Below are 25,215 nucleotides of genomic sequence, written 5' to 3'. Positions count from 1 at the left end.
AAATTCGTTTCTACTAATTTCGCCAGATTTGTATTTATCGATATATAAAAATTAATTGTTAATTTTTTTTTTAAATATGCTCTATTAGAAATATATTTTTCCTGTTCTATACTATTTATTGCAATGTACGTGCTAGTCTGCGTTTCAATAATAACTTTTAAAAAGACAAAAATATTTGGATGGGGAGAATAAAAGTTTGTAGAAAATGAAGCGAGTAGTATGATTTGGACAGTTCTGATGTATGAGCCCTTGAGCCCTTGAGCCTTGAGCCACGCCCCCCCTACCGCCACCCGCTCCACTACGTCATGTACATTCGCAAAAATGCGCCAAGGAGAAAAATGGACGTTGAACAAGCGTTCACTGCCGCAGGTATAGAAACGAAAGAAAAGTGGTTGTGGTACAACATACATGCAGTACAACGCCGCCGAATGTGCGCTGAGGAGAAAATTGTACGTGGAAAAAGTGCTCGATGGCATAGCAATAAAATCGAAGGAAGGCAGGTTGTGGAAGGTGAAGATGGCTCAGGAGGTGAACCGGTCCTCGGACGTGGTTCATTACATGTGTAAGTTGGCCGTGTGCGGGAAGTCCATGACCAAGGACGAGGAAAAGATGCTGGAAGCGGCGTACAAGCACTTGTTGGACACGATACAGTCGTCCAGGAGGACGCTGATGACGATCGAGCAAAAGGACGGCATCCACGATGGCCCGGGAGTATCGCGCGCACGTCGACGTTGACTTGAACTTGCTGTGCGTCAATGCGCAGGACGTGGTCAAAGTGTGGCTAGCGTCCGACTGGAGCTACAAAAAATGCATATGTAGTATTATACATTTTACCTAATTATGAAATAATAAACAAAAGTCTATAATTTGGTTAGGCAAGTTCACAGGGAACATACCCAGATGATACAATGTGTCGTCTATCTTCAGGCAAGACATGGAAATCTGTTCATGCTAAAACAATATATGAACTAAATAAAGTTAAACATTTACTTACATACATGCAATTGTCACTGAATATTTAAGACTTTTTATTTGACTTTCATTATTAATAGCGCAAATATTCCTTTAAACGAATTAACAATTTTCTTTTTTGAAAACGATGAAAATATATGTAATAACTTAAATATTAGTCATACAATTCTAAGAATACAAAGTATACCTATTAGATATTTAGGTGTTACCATGGTGAAATATACAATATATTTCAACCATGGATGTTACTTTCAATAATCATTTGAGGTTAACTCTACTTATAAATTATTTAATAAATCGCCCGCGCATATCAGTTCATAATTTTTATAAACTGCATTTCATTTTACCACAATACCGCATGAGAATTGTGTCTTTTTATCAGGCAGTGTTCCAATAAGACATTAGGATCTGGGGTAGCACACTTGAAAATGTAATCAAACCATTTCAGTTACAACAAAATAAAATAATAAGAATTTGTCTGGGTAAACATAGCTTTGTGGGGTCAACATTACTCAACTAAGTACAATAAATTAAAAGTGTTATACCATTTAAATTAACTTACAAAAAGTTTACCATATTATGGGAAGTTAGAAATGTTTTTATTTGTTCATTTATTTTATATCTTATTTTTATTCTCCACGCTGTTATTATTTATCATGTTTTTATACTTCTATATTAGATGGTATTTTTTGAACCATGTATTGTAAAAAGTTGGTAAAAATATTTAGAACAAAATTCAAATGTTCCATCGACAAATATTTTGTCACAACTACATAAAAATTCTAAGTTTGATTTGGTGGAAAAACATATTATATTCAACATATTGTCGTTTATAAGCAATAAATTCTCACCCTTGTTTTGTATCCAAATTATTTAAAGCTGTATGCACTTCAGTTACATTTTTTGGTATAGGTGGTAGCGTTTTTCCACGAGTACGATAAACGCTTCGTCGTATAGAATGCACATCGTTTAATGTTAAATCTAACGCACTTGATTGCACTTCATTCCGAATTAGTTTTAGTGGTCGTGTTGTAACTTGGTCTGTTGCTTTTCTTTTTAATGAATTAGCAACAATTTGTCTATTAATAGTTGAACTTGCTTCGTGGTTATGATCAAAATTCGATTTTAAAAGCACCGTTTCACTCACATCACATAAAAAATTCGAAGTACACGATTTAATTGTACATCTCTATTTTATTCCATTTTTTGAAATAGTACATTTTCGGAACTTAAACTCGTCAAGAACTAATAACGGTTTACCTTTTTCACTAAAAGGTTTTGTAAAACGATCCATATTGTAACTTCAAACAACTAAAACGTATACTAAACGATGATTAACAAGACATAAGTATTGGGTATCTATCAATATGATTTATATTTATAATGGGTATCATCAATGTGTTCTTCTATCTACAGTATATTGTATGCAACGAAACAATTAGGCTGATAAAATATATCCGATGATAATGAAAACTTGTTTTCGTCCATCACTCAAATGCGTACTTCCGTAATCAAAATATGTGCGTAATAATAATAACGTTTCATAAAATTCCCTATATTAATATATATAATAATACACTGTTAAAAAATATATTAAAACATAAGACATAAAGTAATAAGATTTTGAGTTTATGGTAATCATAATATTTGTATTTTGCATGTTTTAACAATAATAATAATTTGAGCATGGCAATTTAGAATAATATAATTTAAATTCAAGCGCAATTGGTATATACTATATTGACCGTAAAATAAAAAGAGCGCAATTGGTACACTAACCGTAAAATATATGCAGCGCAATTGGTATATTGACCCTAGTATAAAAATTTTGTTTTAGGCGCAATTGGTCCATGCCCTTTTTTATAATATCTATATACGGTTATCATAATAACCGTTTTAATTTCTCGCTCATCGCTAATGTATAGTATCTAAATATAGCAAAACCTACCGTGAAAGACACATTTTAAATAACGGACAAAATTTCAGTGACCGAGTGTCCAGTAGATTTTAGTGAAACCGTTTCACTATATGCGTAATATACCTACTAATATACGTACATGGGTATATATAAAGTTGAGCAAAATTAAAATAAATATTAATATAATATTATTTTAATAGGTCTCGAGTTGTCATCAAAATCATTTTAAGTCCTTAAATACGTTACAAATTAACGTTATATAAAACTATGTGTATGCATTATACATTAGGTAGGTAAATTCAATAAAATAAAAAAAAAAAAAAAAACAATAAAAAATTCATTTTACACACAAATAACACGCGCTTCGAGCGTATAATATAATATAATATGAATATCTTGCGTACAACTTGACTATTTAAGTATAAATTAATATAATATATAAATATAATATTATATACTTACCTATATTATTATAATATAATATATATAGTGACTACAACAACGATCACAACAATGCAGATGATATTGTGTTATTTGAATAATATCATTATTGAATATAATAATATAAGATATACGATTTGGTCACAAACAGGCGGCTAGCGGCGGACGGTCGTGCGCGTCTCCATCGTTTCGTCGCGGGGTGGCGGTGGCGGTGGCGGTAAACCGAGCGCGTAAGGGTGCGCCCGCCGTCGCTCGGACTTTGTCGCGGGCGTCCGGTGGGCGGTCGGTCCGCGCCGGCCGGGACGAGGCGATCGGCGGCGGTGGGCCGACCGCGCAAGCGCGCGCACACGACGGGGTGGGCCGATGGGCGGACGGTGGCCGATTAGCCGGGCCGGAAGGAGGAGGACACCTGTGCCCCGCGGGAAACGCCCGGGCGCGCGTCCGATCGACCGCCGCCCGCGTATACCTGTCGCGCGCGCGGATTATACCTGTTTTTTTTTTTTGTACAGCGTTATCGTATTAACTCGTGTGTGCGCGTGCGTGCGCGCGCTCAGTGTGTGCGTGCGACGTGTGTGTGTGCGTGTGCGTGTGTGTGTGTGTGTGTGTGTGTGTGCGTGTGTTTGTGTGTGTGAGTGAAGTGTGTGCGTGTGTGCTCACCTATTCACACCTCGACCCGTCTCCTCAGCCGCCGCCTCTTCGACGCTGCCGCCGCCCCTTCTTCTCGCGCGTCTCTCTCCGCGTTCGATATCATACCTCGAGACTCGTCGGCGGTAGTCTATGTTTGACGAGCGGACGCGTTCGGTCGACGACCACGACCACGATCACGGTGACCGCGTTCAATCGTCAGTTTTCAGAATAATATATAGATAATAAAATATTATCTAACAACACTACTCACACAGTATTGGGCGTTATACTATATAGGTAGATCGAGCTCATTCGGTCCCGTTTCGTTTTCGTCGTCGTCGTCGTCGTTACCGAGAAATTTTTTCTCCGCCAGGTCTTAACGGCCCGTAAAATTACCGTGGAAGAATTAATAATCGCTCCGCTGCAGAAGCTTAAATATAATAAGTAAATATATTTCAATTGCGTCGTCGTGATGCGTTGTCGTGTTCCGCCGGCGATCCGTTGGCGAGTCGATCAGAAATCGGAATTTGCCGACAAGACGCGGTCGTAAGTCGAGTAAGTACCAGACTTATTATGATATACCTAATATTCATTAAGACGTAGCTCTGTACCGTTGAACGTTTCACGGGCGTACAAAATATTATCATATTTTTATGTTACCGATAATATTGTACCTACGCGTGTAAAATAGCCGCGCGATTATACGCGCAAAGGCGATTTTTATTTTCTTCGTAAAAAATCAAAATAATGTATTACGTTCACTCCCTTCTGCAATATATAAGTGTAGATATAGACGTATAGTAGGTACCTGATAGGTCGATATATATCATCAATGATATAGTCGACGGCGTGGTGTCCGTTTTTAATTTCATGAAAAACTTAATAACCGTAACCAATTTCACAAGTATTTGTGAAAATGAGTGTAATCTGTTATGATTATCGTATCGCGAGCAGTTAATATATAATATACCTAATTTATCGTATTATTGAGCCAGGCGTGTTAATAAATTGCTCGACAATCAGCGTGTTCTCTCTCTCTTTTTAGATCTATATATTATATATATACATATAATACCTATCGGGAACTTATAGAAATATAATTCCGTCAAAGGAAATGGTATTTTTCTTATTTTTTTTTTTTATAAATTGATCAAATTATCGTTTAAGACGTGATGTCTTTTTTTAAAACGATCATCTCATGATTATTGTTGTATAGTTTTTCATTTGGTTTAAGTGGGCTTTCTTCAGTACGCCGTTTATTCATCAATATATAACGGCATTACAATGGAAATATAAAAATATCTCATCATTGTGTAGGATTGACATAAAACCATTTATATCTTTGAATCTTTTCGTTATTAGATTCCATCTACAGCACACGATTTTGTCATTAATTATCGATCATTTTATTTAATTTAATAAAATGTCATTGCACACTTCGGCTAACGGCTTATACTGAATATTATATAGATGCGTATAATACCTATTTAAATTTTGATATAATTTTGAGAATTAAAATTATTGAACATTAACACCTATATTATATAGATTTTACCAGATGATTATAAAAAATGTGGGAGGCTTCATAAATCAGTAAATATAATATTTACATTGAGAATATACTTTTATTTTTATGGTCTAATGAAAATCTTTTTGAATTTAACATTATTATATATTTCAATTATTTTCAGTTGTGATTATTTCTATATTACGCGTATAGGTATTGTGCCTTTTACTTGTTTAAAATTTAAAAAATATGATAAAATTTGATTTAATGGATTTCGATGATTCTTATTCATACTATTATTATGTTTGGTATATTATATTATATATTTAGGTACTTCTAGGGATTTCGGTTCCCTGTTAACTTTTAACTCCTATGTAAACTTCTCCGCAAATGGTCTAATTTTAATACCTTATATTGTGCATGTTTTTCATATTATCTAATGGCTAATATTTTTTGTACATCATATAAATTATAAATACATGGTAGATATCACTAATGTAGTTTTTTTTAATTAAAATGTATAGCTATAGTTTAATGTCAGTATTGTTCTATAAAAATATTAGTCTTGTCGCATCGATATTTCTATACTATACAATATATACAACAATAATCATAAATTTATAATTATATATTATACCTATATAAAATATTTTTATTTATAAATACATTTTTAAAATTTGTAAGGTTGAATAGAATTTTTGGATAAAGTATGATGAACAATCCCTCTAAGTAAAGTTGATTGTCTGGACGATTGTTAAACGATTGACGAATTTAATTAAAAAAGTTGTTTTCTAAAAAAGTTTGGAATATCTTTTAAATTAAATCGAACACCAAGGTAAATAGTTTATAGAAATGCAGATTATTTTTTAATTTAAATTTGAAAAATCTTGTAGCAACTCCTAAAACCCATGTAATGTTAACAACATTTTTACGATTTATTTTTTAATTAGAATGACAACTTCCTCTTTATTATTGTTATAAATTATTAAGTTTGATTTGAAATAGCACAAAATATGTTAATAAAATTTAATATCAGTATTTATGAAGGTACCTAACTAACTTTATGCTGATAAAATTGTATTTTTGTTAGATGTTTATGACAATAAAAAGTTTCTTTACATTATATAATATACTCGTAAGTATTATAATTTTATGTTTTTTTTTTTTTTTTTTTTTTTAGTTTTGTAATTTGTGTTATTCACAAATTATAACCATCGAAAAATAAAAATAAATGATCAATGTCCGAAACTAGTACCTACCTATATAGTTAGCATTTTTATTTTTGTACTTTACAGTACTTGAGGCTGTAGCCTTACTTATTAAAAATACATTTACGTAAATGTTAAATTAAATCTTATTCGTTAATCATAATTAATCAATTAATCAAAATAAATATTTACGATAGTAGTAGAAACATATGTATCATATGTGTTATTATTATATTGCGTTAATGTAACTTACCTTTCAAACTCAATAACTCAATGGGTTTAATTAAATAATATATGCTAGTAATGAGTAATGACTAATGATGGTGTATATTATATGATAATTGCAAACTCAATATTTTTTTTTGTTTGAATGCAAAACTAATACAATATTATTTACCTGTAAACAATAATAATTTATAGAGTTAGTTACTAATTACGTAATACGCATCTAGTTACAGCAGAATAAGTTTTATATTGATTATTTAATCAATTTAAAAATATCTAAAATCCATGAAGGTTAACTCGTAATTCTATGAATAAAATAAATTGTTTATTTTTTTTATATAAAATTTAAATTATTTAGCTATAATTGGCATTGGATATAATGTTTTCTATGAGAATAAATAATACTTATACAAATTTGAAACTGCAATATTCTATAATTGTGTTTTTATTTTATTAATATTTAAATGATAATTGTTAATTTGGTAAGTATTTATAATATAAAATCAATAGAATAAAACTATAAATAAATTGTAATCATACATTTTTAATTTTTATTCGTAAATGGTTAAATCTCTCTCCGATAGAAAATTATAATAGGTATAGGTTCCTAGTTGATATTTAAATTATGGTTATTTATATTTATTATTTGTATGTATAATTTTATACCTACAAATTAACTTCATATATAGGCTTAGGTGACCCACAGGGTAATATAATATGTATGGGCGCCTATTTTTAAATTATCAAATATTAAAAATAGATAATAGCAAGTACTAATATTCATTTATACTTCTTAATATTAATCATTAATATAATTATATAATAAATGAACTAATTTAAATAAATATAAAAATAATATGATACAAATATATATTTATTACCTATATATTATGTAGGTATATTGATTTTTATTCAAACTTTGTTTAACAGTAAGTTAGTTTTGGTAATTTAAATATTGAACTTCATTTACAAGATAAAAATATTATCTCGTAAAATATAAATTATAAGAAAAATCAATGATAATATTTAGATTAGCCTGCAATCCTGTTTGGTTAAAGAATGATAAAGATAGATGATAATAGATGGGATGGGATATGAGATGGGGAATATCTTAGATCGCGGGGTTGTTATGAAATTTGTAAGATTCATACATTTATTAATTAATAATACTTATAATATTAATCAGCTGATGTTAGAGACTCTAGTTTTTTATTAGGAAGGTAATAAAATATAAATAACAACTAAGATTCAAAAGTATATTATATTGTAAGTACCAGTAGCAAATCCAGTATAGTGATTAAATCTAGGAGTAGGGAGTGATTTATCAAACTATAAAATTACGACTATTTTTAATACAACGGTTTTCAGTAACTAATAGGTATACTATCTAAATTTATAAGTTATAACTCATAAATAAGTTATTTAATTCCGAGTGTTGTACTTAAATTATAATTCTATATCTTATGTTAATTATTCCGAGTACTTATCCGCAGTATCCTAGTAATCGACTAAAACGTTTGTAAGCATTTGAATGTAGCTTACATGAGAATAATTTTTTTCATTTTTTTGACCTAAGAAACAATATATATTTTATATTAGTACATTTTATTTTTAAATTCTGAATATTGAGAAATTTAAATCGCTCTCAATATTGAATTAAAATACATTAATGATCTCTTACTAAATAAATCTTCATACGAAACGCACTCCCGCATACACTTGACTAATTGCCTATATTTAACTCCTTAAAAATGGTCAAGTCTACACTAAATTCCCAGTTTTAAAAAACTTTATACTTACTTTATCACCTTATCATTAAGTATTACTCTACGTATATTATAAGTTCATGGAAAATATTTTGTTTTTAACTTAGGAAAAATAAACTTTTTTTTCTTAAAAATATAATTTTTTAAGATTATATAGTTAAAAGATACAATTAAATTTGCATTCAATATTATTTGGTGTTTATATATTTGTATTAAAAACCAGCTAACTATTGTATTATTAAAGTATAAATAAATATATGAATTATTCGATTGTTATGTATAATATAATTTTAATTATTTTTTTCAGAAAACTTTGATTTCCAAGTGGTTACATTTATTAAAGTAATTTTTGTACTGACAATTGTTTGGAACCCACGAACAAAACATAACTAAATAGTTGCTTAAATAATCAACTTCAATTAATAATAATAAAATTGAAAAAAAAATGGCCAACTCTACATCAGTGACTAAGTGTACTGATTTTTCCGTGTCCAGCCTTTGCCGAGACATGAAGACTTCACCTCCAGATCCTGCAATCGTGGTCGGTGGAACCGGAACTAATATGAAATTGACACTGCCTCTTGCTGCTTGCGCACCGTTCTCATCCAATATCAATGGACCAACTGGTAAGTCTCAAATAGTCATATTACTTCGTATAATTTAGCATAGTTATGTTTAAACAATTATACTTTGTAAATAAAAAGTTCAATTACAATAGAAATCCATAAAAAAATAACATAAAATACTTATACAAAATTTGGTTATAGCTTTATATATACATTATAAATTTATGTATTTATAGTTAGTCTAAATAAGCTTGAAATAGTTTATAGGTATACAAACGTTATTAAATTTGATTGTTATAAATATTTGTAGATAATTATTAATTCTAAAAATGATTCTATTTTTTTTTTATTATTGCTTAAGATGTAATAGACGTTAGTTTACAAAAAAAATTGGAGAATTTAATAAAATAAATACGTAAAAAATTAAATTAATCAATAACACAATTAAACAATTATATAGATAGATAATAAATACAAGAACAAAGTAAATTTATTTAAAGTATTGATTAAATAGTATAGAGCTTGAAAAACTGTGATTTTAACAGTTTTACTATAATATTTACCATAGTACCTAACCTATAAGATATAGGTATTATAGAATACACTATAAAGTATAAATATTAGTATATTATGTATTATTGGCTTAATTAACCGAAAGGTCTAAAGATATTTAACGGTTTTTTATATTTTGTACCTATATTCAAGTTAATGAAAAGTTTAATTGCCTAAAATAAATGTTACAAATAATACTTAAGAAAAAATGTAGCATTAAAAATTCTGAAAAAACTCAATTTGTTAATTTAAATCACTTGTATGGTGTACTACTATACTAGATATACTAAATAATTGGTATTATAGGTACTTCATTAGAGTAAAACTATAGTGACAATTAATAATCAAGTACTAAAGAGGCTTGATACAAAAAAAAAAAAATAATAGCTATATTTTAACATAATTTATTATATGTTAGAATAAATTATATCTAAACAAATTGTATAGTAAGTTTATGATTAATATATTATAATAAACATTTTAATCTCATAAAAGTTATGTTAAATCACGTTTAAATCTTGAATTGTTTAAGTTTAAATTGAAAACTAATGTTTTTATTTTTTGCTTGTAGTAAGGCACTCATAAAATATTCACATATAACAATTTAAAACATTTATTCGAGCATGTAGCTTAAAAAAACACCAAAAATTTACTAATTTTTATAATATAGTGAAAAATTATGCGTTGTTTGATGTAGGTATAATAAAATAAACATTGATAGCAGTTACATTATTTTTTGAGGAATGTAAAATCAAACTGGTTTTACTTGAAACGCCATTTGGGCAATGAAACTATTATTATACTCTAAATGTTACATTATATTAAACTATATTAAATTGGTACTTCACTATAAAATTATTTTATTGTGAAAGTTATAATAAACACGTGTCTCATAAAATAGATTTTTATTAATATAATATTAAATAATTTTTATTTAATTAGGTAAACGCGTATGTATACTTTAAGATTAAATCGTTACATAGTTAGTGTTTAGTACACAATTCATACATTACTTACCGATACTACCTATATTATATTATATGCATATAAAAATAATGATTAGCTTATTGATATATTAATGTATAATATATGATTTTCAATATTAAAGAGCTATTTTTATATGGTTTTAATTACAACATTCTATGCTTATAAAAAAAAAAAATAATAAACTGTTTAATATTAATTCATAATATAAAATTGATCATGTATTAATAGATATCTTAGAATTATATAGTTAATAGAAATGTACTACAATATTGAAATGTTAAATGTTAAATTAGTTGCTAATCTATTTTTTTTTTATTGCATTTTAAATATTTAGGATTTTTCTTTCTTCTTGCTACATTATATAGCATGTTCCTCATCAGTGAGTTTCAATAAGTGAGGCGTGGTATATATGTATAATTTATATATTAAGGTAACTGCAAGTAGACATCTGTATAGTTAAATACAATATGCTTATACTATTAATATACACCACCTACGGTGTAGGTACCTATGTGGCTATGTACTTGTAACTTGTATATTTATGAATGTACATATATATAATTCAAGTTGAAAAATAGTTTTAATATCTATTTGGTTCATACAACTACGTGATTTAATATTTTAATATTATTATTTGGTTTAAACAAATTAAATTAAAGAAATATGTAGAAGATTTGACGTAGGTATCTATTTGTAACCAAAAATAACTATATCTATAACCTATGTGTAGGAGTGTAGGAGTTCTATTAATCTGTTTTTATAAAAAATCAAAGTTATGGATGTTTAAGATTACTATAAGATTTATAAATTCGCGATCTTTAGGATTATACATTGTTTGAGATATGTGATACGTAAATTCTAGAAAAAAATACGTTCTATATAATATTATATATTAGGAGTATTAATTTTGTCTGGAATATACGCCAAGACTGAATGATGATACTTAAAGATCTAGATTTTACTACCTATTGCTAAAGTATATTTTATTCAGTCAACCCGTAGGCGCCACTGTCTGACAGTGCAGTTCTCTCGTTAGATGATTGTAGAGATATTATACAGCTGCATGAAACATTGAATTGTACTTCGAACACTTGACCGTAAATGTAAAAGGAAACAACGTTTTCAGAACATATTATAATCTTGAAACATTATACGTTATTTATACCAAGCTATACCTGTAATAGATATACATAGGTATATGTACAAAAATAAAGTACGTCAAAATCATCTGTCAAAATCTATTGAGACATAACGACAAGTTCAATACACGTGAGAAAACAAATATCAAAATCGATTAACCCCTTCAAAATTTAAAAACGCTAAGATCTGTAAGATGGATGTAACATTTTAGTCACGAAAACTCTCGACAAAGTCGTGAGTATCTATTGAATTTCAATAGCGTACTGTGTAATATGCTCTGAATTCACAATTATTAATTGCATCAAATCGTTCTTATGGTATATAATATATGATTATAATATACAATATACATATTACATAGGTATATTATGATATATGCACGCACGTTATCTATACAGTCTGATTAATTTTGCACATACTATAAAGTCTCTTATCGGAACACGATTGTTCTCAATCCTCTAATAATAAAGAACAAAACTTATTTTGTTTTTTATTTCCCTGTCGGACATCCATCATCCAGCGCAATAAAATCGTGGAATGAATTAACGATTTTTGCAAGTTATATACGTTCAATTTAAGCCTGGTCCCAATCGCGATGACGGGGATTGAATAAATTAACCGGGCTTTATTGCCGGCCTTTTGTACTCATCCAATATTATTTGAAAAAATATTTAAATATATCAATGTCCTTACATCCGGCTTATTTATATAGTTATGCACGTTTCAAAAGTCTTAAAAATTCGTTTTCGATACAATTTTTAACACTTTATACAGCGCTTATAACAGTCGGTATGCGGGTTCAGTGGTTGCATAGGCCTCGAAGCGTATTATTATAAGCTATCACCGTCGGATAAACATTCACACATTTTATATAAATTAAATATAATATACCATAGGAATAATATACACGTTATAGATATAATGTATCGACAATGAATCTCAAGGCGTTCGGGGTATCGCGGAACATGCTCATGAAACTCTGCTAATATCTCTGCGAGCCGATCGATTTGGCGTGGCTATAGCGTACACTATAAACATTATATTATGTATACAAGTTCCGAGCGGGACAACTACCTATATTATAAACAGTCGACGGCGGGTGAACATGTTCGCAACAGTGGCGGCGGAGGGGACGTAACATGCGCGCTGGTGCCGGATTAAGACATTTATTGATGCAAAAATAATTTTCTGCCCTTGCGACTAAAACGTCGTCGGCAAAAATTAATTTTCTCAGTTCCCCGTCAAGTTCAAGTTCATAATATATGAACCTTTGTCATCATTATTTGGCGCAAAACATTATACGTATACAAATACAATATATATATATATACATATATATATATATACTTATTATTATTTGAATTAGGTACATGAAAACGGTTACGAAATCAAATGCACAAATATTTATATGAAATTAATTTGATCGTATAAATTACGCACACAAAATTGCTATACAAATACAACGATATAATTATTATTACATCGATTAAGAATAAAATACGTGTATTAATGTTGAATACATTCGTCCATTAGATTTTCATTGGTTAAAATTTTAAAAACTTTATGCATATTTCAAACGTGTAACACAAATTAAACGCAACATATCAGAGAAAAATGAGAATAAAAGCGGGACCACAAATTAAAAATGTCGCGTTTAAACGTAAAAAGAGAAGTTTAACGACGTTTAAATTACGTATACGCACCTACTCTATAGACTGTGCTTACACCTGCGGATAACTGCTCTCTATATGCCTGCAGCCTTTCATTCATACGTCTCTTTTTGAATTCGTCGAACGCGCCTGCTGCCGATTGACAGACTAAACGGTTGAATATTATACGCGATTCAGAGACGTATCAATAGACACTATTGGCCGGTCGATCGTCGTCGTCGTCGTCGTTATGTAAGAACACAATAATAATGTATATAGTATATACCCGAAGGCTAAAACATATTATACACCAATTCACGAGATATTATAATATACGGTATTTTCTCTAATGAAATAATTGTACATTTACACCTACCTATATAATAATAATGTATAATGGCGTATTATTTATACGTTTCTGTTTTATTTTTATTATTTTTATCTCCGTCCCTTTCTCCAAGTCGCCGTTTCTTCTTATCCGCGCGACTTACACACGCGTTTGATTTAACACGTCGTGTTATAAATGCTGTATTGACGTTATATTATATACACATTATATGTATTATATACATTACACACACACACACACTCCGCAGGCAAGGTCGACCCGCGATCTTCGGCGGCGGCGCTCGTACAATATACATATATATACTTATTCTTTCGGTGGCGGCGGCGGCGGCGGGGTAACCTTCCTCCCCGGCTGCTGCTGCTGCCGCCGCCGCTGCCGCTGCTGCTGCAGACGTGGACGAAAGAATAAAACACATACCTGTTGTTGCGACGAAGACGTCGACGACGACGACGACGACGACGGTGTCAATGAAATTTGTAGGCGACAACTGGTCTTGTCAGATAATGGTACAACAGCCCCTTTGTGTCCGTATATTATACTATATTATATTATATATAGTGAGTGTTTACCATTTAATTTATTACCGTGTAACATACAATCCAGTTAATGTTTGTTTCGATTCAACGCGCCGTTCCTCCCGCCGCCGCCGCCGCCACAAGCCAGCCTGCTCCGTCGCCCGTTCGTTGCAACAGGCTCACAGCAACCGCCGCCGCCGCCGCCGTACGGACATTATACGGCCGCGTGATTTGAATAGTTAAAAGAATACATCGAAACCGACTCAATTAAATTATACGATTTTTAAATTGACCCATCAACATGTCTCCGCCGTTTCTCTTATATATATATTATGTTACATTATGTGGTCGCGGCGGCGCGGCGGCAAGAGGACAAGTCCATGTTAATACCTACGTAAAACATTTATCAAAATAAAAACGTGGAAATTTGTTGTAGTTTATTTTTTTTCGTCTTTACACTCTTCGCCCGGGACAACAACAACAACAATAATAATAATAATAATAATATAATGAGTTTATAATTCCGTCTGTGCGTACACCACGCGCGCGCGCATGCGCGCTGCAGCGTTCTTTACGTGTATAGGTATTGCAGACGAGCAGGCCGCCGAATATTTAAATATTTATAAATCGATATTATATTATTATAATCGACGGACACGAGCGCGGTATACTATATAATATAGGAGGTACCTTATACCTACTATATTATACCTATTATAATAATATTATATTATATAGGTACGTTTCGTGTTTTCGCGACTTTCGCGTTACCTGTTCGATGTGCCGTTGTTGTTGTTGTTGTTGTTATTATTATTATAATACACGTTTTGGATTCGTGTGTCCGAAGGCGCGGCCGATTAGCTCCGCGCGCGAGTCTCCGGCCGCAGCGGTTACCGTTAAAAAAACGACGCATCGTCTCGCCGCAGACACCGACGACGGCGTGATTTACGTTTATACGTTTCTGCTGATGCAGAGGCCGGTGCCGATCGGTATACGCGTTTATTCGCACGTTATTGCGACGATGCTCGAGAGTCTATATAATACTATCTATATAGGCGTGTGTGTGTGTAATAAAATAAAATAAAAGCGATCTGCTACTATTCCGGACCCGTGCCGATGTTGTCGCGTCGACGTGTGTGCAGACGCTGCACGGCAACGGAAGACTAATTGATTTATTTGCCCTATTATTGTTTGCACCGCGCCCGCAAGGCGAACGCTAGCGTAGGTTTTATCGCGCACAATTCGACGGCGACGATTTAATTATATATTTCGCTGATTTTTTCGTAAAAAAAAAATTAAATCGATTAAATCGCTATATGGAAATATATTATTTATACTTAATGGCGTTTGCAGTACGATTGAATACCTACTATATATTATTATATTCTCGTTGTTACTTTTTAATAGTACATCTATTCACCTATAGGCGTTTATGAGTATATTATATTAAAACCGACTATATGCGATAGTTTGTAAAATATTTTGAAGTATTTCGTTGCAAATTTCGTTGAACTACGGACGGTGAGAATACCTCGCAAATTCTATTTCTTATACATATAGTATGGTAAACCATAACTATTGTCTTAAAGATGAAATAATACGATTTCAAAAAAATTCCGATGATAATATTAATAATTTCACATATTTATTGTAAATTATTTTAAACATGATAATAATGTTTTAGTATTATAAGTTAAAAATATCACGATTATTTAAGTTATGACATGCTATATTATACGGAATTTTTGAGAACTCGTGTATGGTATAAAGCTATATGAGATTTTGCGTAATGTTGATGTAATATGCAGAAGTTAATATTATTATTATACTAAAGTATAATAGCTTCACCGCTCCAAATTACATAAAAAGAAAAAAAGTATATATAAAAACAATATTATATTATCGTCTATATTTTGGTTAAAAAAATTTAGAACGTACATACTACATTGTGTATAAAAAACTAAAAAGCACTATGAACACGCGATTATATAATTTATAAATATATGGTTATATATATGGGTCAGTTTTATAAATATGCGGTTGATTAACAGCACAACTGGTGTATTAAAAATTAAAATAAATACAAAGTTATTAATATTAACCAGTTAAATAAAAATTATACTTTTTTTTTTTTTTTTTTTCTTTATTTAAAAAATATACAATCTGTACCCATTAGGCACAATAAGTATATAGGCAGAGGGTAGAAAAACATATACATATTAAACATTAATATCTAAGAAACTAACATAAAACATATATATTTACATGGCAGACAAGATATGAGAAGCCATCCAGTAATGACACTCACTATAGGTAAATAAAAATTATACAAAAATTAAAACACATACTTTAAAAATTAAAATTTATACAAACACTCATTATAATTTATGCATATTTTGCATATTTTGTAACTTTATAAATACCTACGTTAAAATCACTGATTCAATTATTATATCATTATTACTATATTATTATATCAGCTATATTCGTCATGCATGCATATTATCGATTATTTGTGTTTTTTAAATTTTTGTTTTCTTAATAATTTTATCAATATGAAATAAAAATTTATGCATATCCAATCGGATAAAATATCGTTGCCAATCGGTACATTAGTGTTGCTTATCTTTAGCATATATTTTAATCTATAGTGTAATAATAATAATTGTAAAAACCACTTCGTGATTCACTATAGATAAGAGTACACGATTCGAAAAAAAATCATTTATCCGTTTTGATAAAATGTGAATAAATAAAAGTAATATTAATATAAGTTCTAGATAAATCAAGTCTTATATCTTTTTTTGCAAACAAGAATTTTTTTTTTAATGATTTCAAAGATATTTCAATAAATTAATAATAGATATAGGTACTCAATAGTATGCGAGAATATATTTTTTTTGGTGATGTTTTCATTTTTTTCTGTTTTATATTATAGAATTACACAATTTTTCTAAATTAAATTATAACATGAAAATTATATGCTTTTACTACACATCCTTAATTAATATATCAAATTGAATACTTAAATAAAAGGTTTTTCTATAAATAATTTAGTTGTTTAGTAATTTTCATCGAGGATTTAAATTGCATTTTATACTTGCGCAAGTGAATTAATTGAATATGCATGAAAACATTTTAAATACTTCAATATTTAAGAGAAATATGATAGAATTTTTAAAGTAGAAATCGTCTTATAAATATTTAATTATAAAGTAACTACTCTACATATAAATATTTTCCCGATTGTAGTTATTAATCAACATGAAAAATTAATACATATTATTAACTGAAAAATACATGTCATAATATAACAAATTATTATAAAATTAAGATGTTATAATACATTATAATGTTTTAAACATAAATAAATAATATAAAAAAATCAAAATTTATTATTAACCATTTTAATCTGAAGTACAACTGTTACTATAACCAAATAAGCATTTATCGCAATTTATTAATGATTTTAATTTTAATTCAAAAACATTAAGAAAATTAATAACATGATAATTCAAAATAGTATTAACAATAGTTTTATTATTAAACATCTTAAAGAAATGACGTAATATAACCGGTTTTTTATTTGTACGTTTTAAATATTTTTTAAATAAATTTAAAATACGGTATAAGAACTAGACAATTGAATACCATTATATTATTTATAACATTCAATTTATATTAATTCTAAATGTATTAATATATGTACTAAACTATGTTAAATGGTTTATTTAAGTAGGTATATACCTATTTTCTATTGATACAATAATTAATGTTTATTATATTTCACCTTAAATTACCTACTTAAACAAATTATTATAAAATTTATTGATGGTTTTAGTGATAAAATTAAATATATTAGTGTCTATTTTTAAAATAAAATTTAATTTCAATGTTGTTAATCAGTTATTGGTCGTGATTCAAATTAACTTACCGTTGTATAAAATGCATATAATTATTAAAAAACATTATATTATAAGGACTTAAAATTTAGATTTCATAATATAATATTATAATAACTAATAACTAAGTTTATTATTTATTAAAATATATATACATGTAAATAACTATATCACCACTCCGCATTCAATAGCTTTTTCTACGAGTAGTCTATTTTTTAGTTACCATCAGAGATAGAACCGTATTTAGAACGCCATATATAAGTTCTGGTTTATGATAAATAGGTACGAATGTACGATTGGAATAATTAATTTGTAGCCCGATCGTCGGTGAATATGGTTTTATTATTTTTATTTTCAACCATCGTCAGTTGGTTCTAATTTCCACACCCTATTTCCTCGTTTTAAAATGTACATAATATATACATATATATTATATATATACACGTATATTGTATATATATATATATTCTATATTTCTATGCACAAATTAAAACTTACTCTTTCCTGTTGAAAACCCATTCGTGCTGCATGCGATATGTGATATGATACACAATGTTTTGTATCATGCAATATTCACATTTATTATTTATCATCCTACAGAAGTATGCATGTTTCTATAACCCTTCGAGGAACATGCTTACGTTATGTAGGTATAGTGCTTTTCTTTTGCTAAAATATTCAAGCGGAAATTCTATTATAATTAGGTGAATACGCCCGAATGAAATTTTGTGACTACCTGAGGTCACGTATTTTCGTCGAGTCGACGAATAAAATATTCAGACTATTGATTCTTCTGAGTTTATTGTTAGTATTGTTTTATTTTTTAATTAGTTTTTTTTGTCTTGAAAACGTTTAAATAGATATAACAATTAAAAATAATTTATGTAATATTTACAACTATAATATTCATATGATTAGTAATTTCAACGAGTATAACTGTCAAGTCGAATCGATTAAGTTCATAATATTCATATTACCTAGTATTTTGAAAGTAAAAAAACTGTTTGTTTTTTGTAGAAATTTTAGTATTTTTTTTATATAACAAAAAAATATTGGATTCCCATATTACCTGTACTAAATTATTTATGTTACATCTAATAATAAATGAAGATTGTCTATTTTCATAAAATAAATACTTACCTGTAGTCTTACCTCTAGTAAACATACGCATGTATAAAATATATTTAACTATAATAACTATTAGTGTAAATATGACTACAAACATTATTAGGTATATAATGAGTGTAATTATAAATATATTATTGAAACTAAGTTCTCAATAAAAGTACTAATACCAAAATATAGTTAGGTACCTTATAAATGTGTAAGTGTAGTAAATATGATACTAACAATATTTTTTGTCATATTGTGTTAAAAAAATGTTTGATAATTTACACAGCCTTGTAAGTTTGAATAGCGAACGACAGACACACACATATCCCACCGCAACAATTTTATGACAATAGCATTATAATACACAGCAATATCTATCACCAAGTGCACATACAATAAATAACCACCGTACCATAATGGACAGTAGTTGTCATAACTGCGTTTTTATAATAACATTGTTATATTTTATTACATTGACCTCGGTACATGTACGCATTAGAATTATCTTCTTATCTATCACTCCTACTCTTGGACTCCATTATTCTACTATTTTTTTCAATTAAGGGTATATCAGTTACACCTGTAATATATGTCCGAAAAAAGTCGATTATTCAAAACAACGTCATCACATTATTATGTAAGCTGCGTGAAGTACGTCGATATGATTATTAGACTAGATATCATGACAAAAACTTCCCGCTGAGTGTGAAATCTCCGACTTCCTACTTGGATTTCGTGAGGATGAAAACCCCGCCGAGCGATGATGTTCAGCCCCAATCGTACATTTATTCAACGATACATTTATACACCCGTTTCCTGAGTTTGATTTATCGTGGGTTTCCGTTTTATGTTTCTTTAACGTCTGTTTCAAGTGAGCGGTTAAACGTTTGAACGTAGCCACTAAAAATGAAACGGGTGGATAGGAATCAAGGGACAAACCCGTTTTGAACTAAAAAAAAAAGTACAAACTATAAAGAAATGCATACAGCGGAACAAAATATATTGCTTGAATAAAATATTTCAAGTGATTACAATGTAAAGTTTCAAATAATAATTACCTATTCATTGCAAGAAAAAAGTATGTTAGGTATAAAGTAGGTAACACAATTTTATGTTACGTAAATATTATGTACCAACCCTAATTTTAACGGGAGCTAAATAATTAGTTTAAAAAATTAGGGAAAATCAAAAAATGACAGTTCAGTTTTTTAACCTAACCAAAAATTAATTTTTTGATTTAGAAACTATTAAATTATATAATTTAACAATTATTGGTTCTTAAAAATACTGTGCATTTATAAATGAAAGTTATTATTGTAAGAATTTTTAATGTTCCAAGTTAATGTAACTGGAAATAAATGCGAAACAATACAATTAATAGGTTTTTAAATAAAATCTAAAATTATTTATTTATTTTTAATTAAATATTATGTGTGTTCCACACAGTTATAACAGTATTGAATATTATAATATTATAAAGCTAAAAACATTCAATTTTTAGTAAAAATAAGAAAAAGTATAAAAACTCATAAAATATTAATGGAAAATAAAATAATATATGTATTATTTAATCATAACAGTTGTAACATAAAAAATCTGTTTTGTTTTAATTCTTAATTTAATTAGATGGAAAAAAAGAATAACGTTAGGAACACTTATAAATATTTAGAATTTGTTTAAACCATAATTTGTTAAAAACGATGGTACCTATACAATGGGGGCAAGGAATAAGAATAATGTGATTTACAGGGAGGAATTTTGAAAGATATGGATAAAAAAAGACTAAGAGAATAGCACCAGATATATTTTTTAATAAAAAATTTAGGTTAGAATCTTACCTCCCTTCTATTATCAGTGATTAAGTCTAGACCAAGCCTTTTAAGAACGGTTGAGTTATCATTAGTGGAGGAGATCTTTTCTTATGGACTAACTGGCGTAATTTAAAAATTTCTGTTGAAAGAGCTTTTAAAGGAAACAAAAGATAGAGTAATCTAAACTCATCCGGTGATTTTGATGAACCCTAGTTTTAAGAGCATTACAACAAATACCTTCGATACGTAATCTTGGATTTAAAACTAGATTAAACACGAAACTCAAGTTATAGTAATTAGTAACATACTTATCAACTTATCAAGGAAGTAGATAATTATTCCATTAATGTTGTGCTTATATATAATATGTTGTAACTTGTAGTTATTATAACTGGTAAAATTGCTAGGTTATCTACGTATAAAAATAATAATTAACAAATATAATATGTGAAAAATAATTTAATTTAGTTTACCTATTAATATTTTTTTTTTTTTCTCTTTTTATTAATATTATCTATTTTATTATTATTATTATTGTTTATTCCATTATGTTCCCTTTTACTTTGTTGAATTTATAATATTACGGACTATTGTAATAGTGTGTTATAAAAGGTGCTAAAAACAGTAAAAACCATATCTCAAGAACTTGCACACCCGTTTCAGTTCGTCAAACTAGTGTATCAGTGTATGTATGCCCTGTAAATGCAAAAAATAATTTTGCCATTCCAATGACATATATTGGCATTAATACATTAACTAAGATATACATTTTGAACAAATTTTCATTTTATTTTGTAACACATAGGTAAATAAGAAAATTACCGTAATTTCGGAATCCGTTTAAACAAATATAATTTATGTTAAAAGTGGGCCATATAGGAAGCGTAATGTGATACATAAACGAATTTTAAAACCGTCAAAAATAACTAGACTAACATTAATAATGACAATAATAGTAAATATGTATTATGCGTATTATATTATATTATATACCTCCGCGGAGAACAGTGTTCCCGATACGTTATACTATTATTATTATTATTATTATTACTATTAATGAAGTGTATTATTATATTATTATTATTATTGTGGAAACGTTGGTGACGACTGTTAGCATTCGCGGTATACACATAATATAAATAAATATTTATAATAATAGTTACCTATAGATGTAAGATATAGTCGAGCAATTCTCTATTATTAGGCAGATACACGCGTGTAACACCTTTACGGTTTTTTGCGATCATTTGTTATTTTATTATATTATTTATTATTATTACGTCTATATGTACATATATATTATATATATTATACATACAATATATTATTTTCGCATGTCGGTTGGATGAGAAATTTGCCTGAAAATTATCGTGAAATATCACAAATAAGCACATAATAACGATATTGTACCTACAATTCGAGGATCCTCGTGTTTATCCTATTGTGTTTTCCCTTCATTATAATATATTATACATTGCTTCAGAAAGAGACCGAGACAGAGACAGAGAGACAGAGAAGGAGAGAAAAGCGATTACTGCGTCCACACATACACACACGCGTAGAAAATCTATTGGGCAAATATTTTTACGTAGATACTTCTATTATGGCGTGCACATTTGATACCCACGGGGGCCATATTACGATAAATACCAAATCGAATGGCGCGAACGATGTCTTTTCCCCTACAATTGTCTACCCACACCTCTCCACCAGAACATCGGACGTTTTCAATAGAGCAGAGAAATACTTGCACGGTCTCTTATGGAGCGAGAAAAAACTACTCGTCGTATCCGTTTCGAATGTATATGGAAAATCGATAATTGCGGCGACGATCGTTTTAGTGTGTGTGTGTGTGTGTGCGGTTGCCATTTCCTCGTGTAATGGGCGAATCCGCGTTTGACGTACCGTACATAAATCTCCGCGTCAATTGGTCACCGCCGACTATAGGGAAAAAAACACCGCTCTCGGCTTTATAAACGCGACATATAATATAATATCGTAGATAAAGTGTGTATAGGACATATTATTAGCTCGCGGCATCGTATTATTATTTTTATTTTATTTTCATGTGCGTGTGAGAATCGCGGGTTTTCGACATTCGCGTCAAAAAAAAAAAAATAAAAATAAAAAAAACCGACCGTAAAAAAATATATGGACGACAATAATAGGTGGCGAATATAAAACACGACGAGTCGTATTACAATAATAATGTTTATAAAATTATATATATTTTGTCTTGTTGTTGTAATATGTATATAATATATATACCGATGAGATATAACATTATAATTATGACCAATGAAATACCGGACAACAATGTCGCACAATATAATATATAATATTGTACATTGTAATATGCCGCCGAACAGTTTTCGTTCAGCTCAAACATATCGAATTATATTATTATATTATAATATAGTCGCGTATAATGACACATGCACACACGCACGCACATGAGAGTAAATAGGTACGGGTAGCGGGTACCGTCTCGGCGCAATGATTTGTATATCGTAGGTATATAATATTATACCGGTTACGCGGTTTATATATAGTGTTGCCGCCGTTGTATGTACGTTTAATATAAATTATTATAATAATATATGCCGCGCAATTCTTCTCCGTCGCGTAATATAGCAGCCTCGTAGTCCGCGTTCAAATCTCGAACGAGACGTTCGCTCCAGCTGCTGCAGGGTCGACCGTGCGGCCATGCGATTACCGCGACTTATTAATACGAGTATGATATGTTACCTACAGAAAGCAGTTTAATAAGATGTACAATGTACTTAAATTAATTAAAAGTGCCGAAAAAAACTAAGTTAACAATTCGATTATGTATGCGTAGTACCTATATATACTTTACGATGATGTATAAATGCGTATAGTAATATGTTTAATATAACTTTTGTGTATTGTTTTTAACGCGTGTGATATAATTACTTCATGTACGTACTTAATCGTCGACTGTTGGGATTTCGTAAAAAGTTTTCATTTTAGAACCAAAAATAGGTAAAACGATAATTGTATTATATTTTATTTAATCTAAGAACATTATGCAAAAATGTTATAAGATGTGATGGGTGTAGTACTGTAGTAGGTACATCGTATATAGTTATAAATTTATATAAATACATTATACAGCGTAATTCACTAATCAGTAATCATGCACGCCTTTTCTTCTTCTTCAATGTTGCAGTTATTCAAAATTTGAATTTTAGGATTTTTAAGTACCTCATATATTAAAATTATATCTTCAAATTCTTAAGATTTGTTGTAATACTTAAGGAGTATATGGACTGTCTTGTATAGAACATGCATGATGAAGAAATGTAATATTGTATCAGTCAGGTCGCAAACATAGTCAGTCCCTATTATTGAGTCAATGTCTTATAGTTACCTTATTTTTTTAGTCTTCAATCGTATTCCCGCGTTAAACTAGAGCTAGATAATATATTGTGATATTATAAAATGTCGTATGCTATTTGTTTCAGTTATTAATAATTACTCACTAGTATAAAATAAACTAATGACTAAGTAATATATAATATATAATAGTTTTTTATTTTATAACTATTTATTTTTCCTCAGTAAAACTATCAAATATAACTCGTGCACAAGTTATTTTTTAAATAATTATCATGTTTTAATTTTTAATTGTTTATAAATTATAACATTAAATATTTAAGAACTAAAATGATGTTAATAAATACACCTAAATCATACATTGCTTTAAGAAATAAAAAATAGTTTCCATTTCAAAAAGAACAGTACATTTTTAACATTTATATTTCCTAAAAAGTCGTTTTAGTAAAACTGTGGCTTTATATAAAGTCGTATTGTTGAAATTAAATATTTTTGTTTAGTACAAGTTATCAGTAATAAATACTTCTTAGGTTTACAAAGGTGAATAAAACAAAAGTATATACCTATTATATTTAAAATATGTATGTTAGTTTTATACTTTTCTTGT

The 25,215-nt window shown here is 29.1% G+C and overlaps 1 protein-coding gene across 2 annotated transcripts in view; it reads left to right on the top strand.

The window, feature by feature from the left end:
• The first annotated feature begins 4,089 nt into the window (after nt 1–4,089).
• Nucleotides 4,090–25,215, top strand: part of LOC114130522 (uncharacterized) — a 56,762-nt gene continuing 35,636 nt past the window's right edge. Inside the window, exons 1-2 of one of the 2 annotated variants that reach the window (XM_050206488.1) lie at nt 4,090–4,513; nt 8,972–9,290. In XM_050206488.1, the coding sequence (XP_050062445.1) occupies nt 9,110–9,290 (181 nt within the window). In that variant the 5' untranslated portion in view covers nt 4,090–4,513; nt 8,972–9,109. Of the gene's footprint in view, nt 4,514–8,971; nt 9,291–23,910; nt 24,255–25,215 lie in introns of those variants that run through there. The other variant, XM_050206490.1, reaches the window with a different exon arrangement.

This window comes from Aphis gossypii, chromosome X, assembly GCF_020184175.1.
Source record: "Aphis gossypii isolate Hap1 chromosome X, ASM2018417v2, whole genome shotgun sequence".
Classification (NCBI taxonomy): Eukaryota; Metazoa; Arthropoda; class Insecta; order Hemiptera; family Aphididae; genus Aphis; species Aphis gossypii.
This window is presented reverse-complemented; position numbering and strand designations above follow the sequence as displayed.